The following is a 7493-nucleotide window of genomic DNA, read 5'->3' as shown; positions in this document are numbered from 1 at the left end:
CCAAGAACAAACGAACAAAACCAGCTGTGAAAAGATACAATGAACAATGTGACGTGCAAATAACTAACCGATTTATCTACCGTAAAGATACATCAACACTACGTACAATATTATGCTTCGTTCGTGGGATGATAATGAGCGAAAGATGGAGCGAGCAAGGTGAAAGGGAAGGAAATGTTGATTGCCCATGATGACGTGACGACGGACAGATCGATTGACCTCCCCATGCAACCTCACCTAGCGCTACTGCACTATGTAGATGGATCGCCCGCTACCCACCGGCCGGCACTCAGCAACACCGCATGAGATACGAGCTGTAGCTTGCAAAGTCTCCCACTCCGCACACATGGCTGCGAGAGTTTTAACAGCTGCCCAAAAGGCCCCTGTCGCCTTCATATACTACCTGAACTGTGTTGTAGTATTGGTTAATCTGGTTCGTTCGTCCACTGAAAATGGATGGCCCATATCAACTAGATGCACTGTAAAAGGTCTCAATTAATAAGCTCACCAACCTTCCCTCGTGTAAGCATGACACACCTTAGCAAATATATATGTAGTCTTGGTCATCTATCCCCTTACCTACTATGTTGGCAGGATTGTGATAATAGCCAAACAAACATGAACAGGGTCGTGGATCTAGAGAGAGAGAGAAAGCGATGAAAATTACAATGGGTTAAAGCACTGCAATCTGATGTGAATGGGAGGCATGTGTAAGCACCTCATCCGCCACAAGTGGAGAGGCCGTACAGAAAGCTGAACTCCATGGATTTCCTATAAGACGGAAGGCAACTTAAATTTGAGTTGACAGCAGAGGGACCAGCGGACCAGCGGAATAGAGCAGTGCATATCAGATCAAAACTAGCACCATGATCAAGGTGCATAGAGAATTAAAGGAAAAACAATAGAAGTTTATGGTGTACAAAATGGATCAATGTTTGCCTCTCTATCTCCTCAGCCCTGACCTCAAGTGCATACCGCGTTAATCTCACACATAACATCTAGTCCACACAAATTCGGAGTCAAAACCAAGGGTTTAGAACCTGAGAAAAATACAGGCAGTTGGGAGCGAGAAACTAAAAGCTGAAAGCTGAACCGCCACTCCATACAGGCAGCTTTGCAGCTACTCCTCCACGCCCCCGCTATGTTTTCTTTGGCCGTGCCATCAGAAACACTATTTGGAACATTAGTTCTCTCTCTCTCTCGTCTCAGGGTGCATCCTCTCACAAGGCACTGCTTGAGGGGTAATGTCAAAAATGAACTTGATTGGCAAGTTGGCATGGCCATGCTAGCAACATTACACAAAAGGATAAAAAACGTCACTCTGAAAAAACCAAAAAGGTAGAATTACATACTATGTCGAACACAGAGTGGCAAGCATTTCATTTGGAGATAAAATTTGGAACAAAGCTGCAGCGACACCGACACCTCATTGGCCATCAACAATCACTAACTTATTTTTTTGCTTCGCTATATCATTTGAAAGATAGCTCTCCCCTGTTTTCATTACATGCAGAACCATCAACTTGAGGCACCTTAACATTGAGATTTTCAATTTTACCTGTTAATATTTTTTTATGCGGTTAATGGATGGATAGCTAACACGCTCACCAACCTTGTAGACGTAAGTATGATCCACCCTTATAAAGGATGCACTACCTATGTAGCGTCCTGCCTATCTTATCAGGATAGTACTAGCACCCAAACAAAATTGAATGGAGTTGAGGCTCGAGAGAGAGTAAGAGAACATCACCTACGACAATCTACAAGGGTGTAGAAACAGCTCAACTTCACACATTTCCGAGCCACTACGAAATAGTAGCCCAATATTGAGACGAGTGGAACAAACCATTAGAGGAGTTATGTTGCTAAAAGGGGGTGTATGACTGGGGGAGAGAGATAAAAAGAGTGCGGGCATCCGCTCCCCACAATCATGTCACCATAGATGCAGATTAGGAAGCTCCTTGACTCTTCAAAGACTAGCCAGAGCAAATCCTCAATTTTCCTATCATTCTATGTAAATTTTCAAAATAAAAATAAATATATGATGATCAAGTATTCTGCAAAATTTATGATTTTGAAGGGGGAGGGTACTAAAAAGTTGTCTCAGCATACTACAACTCTTACAAGAGTGCTACAACTCTTACAAGAGTTGTAGTTGGGAAGAAATTAAAAAGGTAAAATGATATTTTCAAACATGTGGAGGAGCAATGCAACATGCATTTTTTTAAAATGTAAAGGTATGAAACAGCGTATTTACATTTACACTAGAATACAAGGTTAGACGTTAAGAGACCTCAAAAACCTTACATGCCAGTAGTTTAAAATGAACACGAACAAAAACTCCAATTCAGGATGAGAAATCAGGTAAGCATGCTTGATACAAGTGTTCCCTTCAACCATTTCACCAAACACTGATGAAACTCTTGAACATTGGTGGCTTCGATCGAGAGGTTTGTTACCCAATATTAGCAGAAAAGGTTGTGACATGCTCGTGATCTCGGTTGCATGGATTCCTTGGAAACAGATCGACGGTTCAGTGGTTGGTAATATGCATCAGCGGGCCAATGAGGATACCTCACTCCCATATATTGGATTGATTTCAGCGATAGAAGTTAGCCAAGGAGGTGGGGAGTCAAATTTAGAGAGTAATTAGTGTGTCCGTGCTCCAGCCTATTGACGGTAATAGGGGTGAGCTTCTTGTAAAAACTTTTTGTTTCTTTCTATAAAAATATGTTACACCGATGGCGACCCTAAAAACAAGATGACATGACTGAAGACTCTAGACCCTCATCATACGACAAATATTAACTTCAAGTTTGACCGAGCAAGCACCATGATGTTAAGATTTTCTATTGTGCAAGATGGTGTTGATTCCATCTTGGAGTTAAATGACATAGGGATAAGATTTAGGAAGCAAAACAGAGGCTACAAACAAGAAAGAATGCATTAGACTATTATGTCAGTGCAAACATTGATGGCATGTCATTTGCAACCTTGAAGGCCACCTGCCACTGAAATTAAGGCTCGGGTATGAAGCAGACTCCAGGACATGGACATAAAATTAATGGATGGATAGTTAATGTGCTCACCAACCTTTCCTTTGTGTAAGTATGATAGGCACTTATGAAGGGCGCATCCTTCTACCTCGAACTATGTTATTAGGATAGTGCTAGTAGCCAAACAAACACGAACAGGGTCTAGGTTCTTGAGCGAGTAAGTGCGGTAACAATAAACGATGGGTTGGATCAATGTAATCCTTTCTGACATATGAATGGGAGGCATATGGAAACACATCATTTCAAAGAATCATATGTGTCGTAGCCAAGGAAAAAGATTTCGTATTTGCGAGGAGAAAAGGCATGGGCAACGCTAATGTACTCACGCAGGAGATGACAGTGTGTCAAAACCACTCCATAGCCATATAGCCACATACAGAAACTCGAAGTGAACCAGAAATTTCAAGGTGTACAAACTGGATGAACCATTTTTTTGCCCATCTTCCCGCTCAACTGCAACCACGCCTCGCGTAGGCCTAGGGTTTGTGTGCAATCAAAATCGATACCTAGATTTTTACAATAAGCGAGCAGGGGGGAGATGCCGACACGGAGTGTAGCTACCCACAGGACAATGCATCATTGGTCGCTCGAATCACAGTGCCGCTCCTGGCCAACGACTGGTGGGGGGTGCGTAAGGTAGACAGAAGCACGGTGGGCGTGCACACAAGACGGGGGCAGTGGAGATTGAGAGGGGCGCAGAGGCAAGACGAATGGACAGAGGGAAAGGGCAAGAACACACCACAAAAAGCAGGCAGGCAACCAGCACAATACTTCCTTTTTACGAGTAATACAATCACAACTCAGCATCGAAACTGAAAAGGAAAAACAACGAATCCGTCGGACCAAACACTAGCTAGCCAGAAATTTGGTTCAAATGTTGTTACCTGTTAAGTTAGAACATTGGTAGAAACACGAATTAGGGTTCACAAAAAGGTATTATTATGACGAAAACTTGGCTACTATCCATTTATAAATCCATGTTTTGGTCATAGCATAGAACTTTGATAAGCTGCACTTCGGTCAAGATCCAAACATATGCCAGGACATTGATAAGCGACAGCAAATCCTCACCCGCAAAGCTGCACCACAACAACCACAGACTCCGGCTCTATCACAAGATGAAGGAGCCCACTTATTTTGATCCATGTGGCCAAACAAACAGGAAATTCATCTCAAAATCTCAGTGGCTGTAGTCTGGAATAAAATTCAAAAGCTAACTAGAACGAACATATTGTATCAAAACAGATTGGCATGCAGTTGTAGCAAAATTTGGCACAGTCGAATCAGATATTTCCCATAAAGAGTGATCATCAGATGTTTAAAACGCCAACGAAACCTACACATCCCAGTGCTAGTTTCAACAGAGAGACAGAACCTCCAATCCCGCAACTGCAACATTCAAGATGGCATACCAAAAGACTGCTTTGCTATCCAAGACCCTATTATCAGGACACAATTCCACCTTTGGGCACCTACCTAGTTAGTCAACTCCATGATGGCACTGACGATGTCACCGCCCGCAGCCTTGAGTGCCTTCACAGCCCTGGACCTCGGCACGGAGGCCTGCGTCATCACGAGCTCAACGTCCTTCTTGTCAACACCAGTCTCATCAACCTCCTCGTCGTCATGGGCTGCTGCCATGGACGGCTCGCCCTTCGAGATGACGCTGCTCGGGCTCGGCGCCTTGAACTGCTCCGCCGCTTGTGAATGCAGCTGAGTGCTCAGGTCCTCAATCTTGGCCTCCCCGAACATGACGTAGGTATCTGAGTTTGAGCTCTTGAAGACATCTGGCTTGGAGAGGACAAACAAAACCTGCAATTGTGTGGAGAAGTTAAGAAAATGCAACAACCAACAGCATATAATTATGCTACAGGGAACAATGGCATGAAGGGGCAAAGATGCTCACGCTCTTGTTCTTCTTGATAGTTACACGGCTCACACCAGTAATGGCCTTCATGCCAAGCTTCTCCATGGCTTTCCTGCTCTTCTTCTCGCTCCTACTCTGCCTAGATCTTCCACTAGCATCAACTCCTAGACACAGAAAGCACAGACGCATAATGTCAGATTTTCAACATTTTGCACAAGACCAGAACTCTACAACCTAAGACATAGTTCACTTCATGGATTATTATCTGTAATCATTGGAAATGGCAAGTGTAACATTCATATAACAGTACAACAAACAACTTCTCAAACAAGACTGAACAGAAACTGTGACAGCGATTAAGTCTTCTTGGTACACATTATCAATTTTTGAATTTGAACAAGATGTCCCTCTTAGGGTAAGATACTAAGGATTAGCTACTCGCATAATGGTTAATGGAAATTCCAGCAACATTTCATACTAAATGCATTGAAATGGATCACCTACCAAGATTAGACTTGCAAAAGCAAGATTTTACATTCATGATTTGCTCCTAACAAACTAAATGCTATAGCTGAACATTCATGTACATGTTAATCCAGGTTGAAATTGATACAAGGTGCCACCTCAGTACAGAGCTAAATAATTTAGGAATAAGTGAATATGATACGGTTCCAAAGAATTGAGAATATAAACCACAAAGGCATAGTGATAGTACAGAAAGAACAGAATATTAGAGAGTACAAACTGGTCAGTGTCTAATCTTCAAATAAAAAACAGGTCAAAGTGAACCAAAATAGGTAAGTACAGAGTTTGTTTCATTGAGGAACAGATCAGAAACAATTTCTGTATTATGTAAATGCCAAAAATTAGCCCAATAGAAATAAAATAAGCCATTGATTCAGGAGTTGAATACGCAACGTTTAGTTTAAAATTTGGGTATGGGCAATGACTTCAGATGTTTATATTTATGTTAGAACTTAGAAGGGCAGCATTACAATAAGAAATGGGCTTATCTTTAACTAAGTATTTACTTGAACTGAATAGAAGGAACTGCAGAATTTCATCATACCCGCAACGTCATCGTCATCTTTTTCATCCTCATCCTCATCGTCGTCATCATCATCCTCAACGATAGGCTCATCTCCCTGAGAGTGTGCAGTACAAATATCATATTATTTGAACGTCGAAGTATTAAACACTAAGCAGCACTCCCTCAGAACAGAGGATATGCAGATGGGGGGAAGCAGAGTTAGCCGTATTCAGAAATGAAAAAACGGTAAACGGTCTGCCCACAGTGTTATCTTTCCAGCATGAAGATGTGAGCACATACTAAGTAGCATCAGCACAAGATAAACAGGAATGAAACCCAAAAGCAAAAAAGAGGAAGAGTATGTACATTACAAGGAACAGTTGTCTGCATTGACAACAGAAGCTACGCTCACAAATTCATATTGTTGGTACAGGAAATATGCCAGATATCATATAAGCATACACAATTACATACATGGTAGTCAGATCTCAACTGATTTCCAAAGCTAATTAACAAACAAAGTCGCATTTCCACTGTAGCAATTCGCCAAAGGTGACTGATTTATCCATGCTCGCTTAAAATTCCTTTCAGAATTGTATCCATAAGACAAAGCAGTTGCATTTCAGTTTGCAACACTACAGATCTCCCAGAAAGGGAAACACAAACCGTACATAACAAGGGTAACTGGCAAACAAGTCACAGCCCACAATCTGTAAAACAAGAAAGACCAAAGGATGGCATTACCAACCTCTGAAATTAAACTCGTAGGAGAGCAAGCAAGCACGATTCCCGCACAAGGCCCCTAACAGCTACCACGGCGGAGGTTCATGGAGGATAGGCCTCGCCTGCTCCTCCGCGAAAAATCAGAGGACACGCAGAAAGTTGGACAGACGCGCAACAAGTACCCTCAGGCTGGCCACGGCACAGCTCTCTCCGACCAAAGCTGTGCGACCTAGGCGACATCGACGGACGAGATCTAGCGCCCTAACGCCAACACCGCAACGGAACGCGCCGATCCAGGGCCCGAGCAGGCATGGGAGGCGAAGAAAATTTCGGTCGACGCGGCGCAAAATCGGGGAGGAGTCAGGGGAGGGGGGTCGGAATGGAGGGAGGATCACCTCGATGTTGTGCTCCTCGAGCTGGGCGCGGAGCAGCTCGGCGGGGGTCATGGTGGGGGGGGTAAAAGCTTGGCGGAGGGGAAAGTAAAACCCTAGCTAGGGGGGATTTTTTTTTTTTTGGTGAGACGGAGAGCGGAGGAGCGAAGAGAGACTGCGACCAAGGGAGGAGGAAGACAAGAGACCGGCTTGACTCCTGTGGGGTTTTGGTGCGCTCTGGTGGTCTTCACGGTGGGCCGTGGGCGTGGACTGGGCCAAGACCGTGCCGTTTGGGCATTTGGGATTATGGGTGGAACCCGTTTCCTTAGCCCATCTTTGCAATGTTGCCCAATGCGAGTCCAGTGGCTCATCTGCTGACGTCATGTTGCTTTTTTTTTTGTTTTTGTTTTTCCTTCCGTTTTTATTCACTTTTTTTCTATTTTATT

General features: G+C 43.5%; 1 protein-coding gene across 1 annotated transcript; it reads right to left on the bottom strand.

The window, feature by feature from the left end:
- Positions 1-4313: 4313 nt before the first annotated feature.
- LOC125545965 (nascent polypeptide-associated complex subunit alpha-like protein 1) lies at positions 4314-7239 on the bottom strand. Its single transcript, XM_048710032.1, has 4 exons — positions 7072-7239; positions 5993-6068; positions 4963-5087; positions 4314-4868 (listed from the first exon to the last, which is right to left on the bottom strand). Exons 1-4 carry the CDS (start codon positions 7120-7122, stop codon positions 4533-4535), a joined length of 588 nt encoding a protein of 195 aa, XP_048565989.1. The 5' UTR covers positions 7123-7239; the 3' UTR covers positions 4314-4532.
- Between the last annotated feature and the right edge of the window lie 254 nt (positions 7240-7493).

Source organism: Triticum urartu, chromosome 3, assembly GCF_003073215.2.
Source record: "Triticum urartu cultivar G1812 chromosome 3, Tu2.1, whole genome shotgun sequence".
Classification (NCBI taxonomy): Eukaryota; Viridiplantae; Streptophyta; class Magnoliopsida; order Poales; family Poaceae; genus Triticum; species Triticum urartu.
Note: the sequence above shows the minus strand (reverse complement) of the source record. Positions and strands in the feature narration are given on the sequence as shown.

Coding starts and splice junctions, on each gene's coding strand:
- LOC125545965 (XM_048710032.1), bottom strand. CDS start 7,122: ATGACCCCCGCCGAGCTGCTCCGCGCCCAGCTCGAGGAGCACAACATC. Junction 6,069..7,071: donor TCGAGGAGCACAACATCGAG/GTGATCCTCCCT, acceptor GCACACTCTCAG/GGAGATGAGCCTATCGTTGA. Junction 4,869..4,962: donor CTATCAAGAAGAACAAGAGC/GTGAGCATCTTT, acceptor ACACAATTGCAG/GTTTTGTTTGTCCTCTCCAA.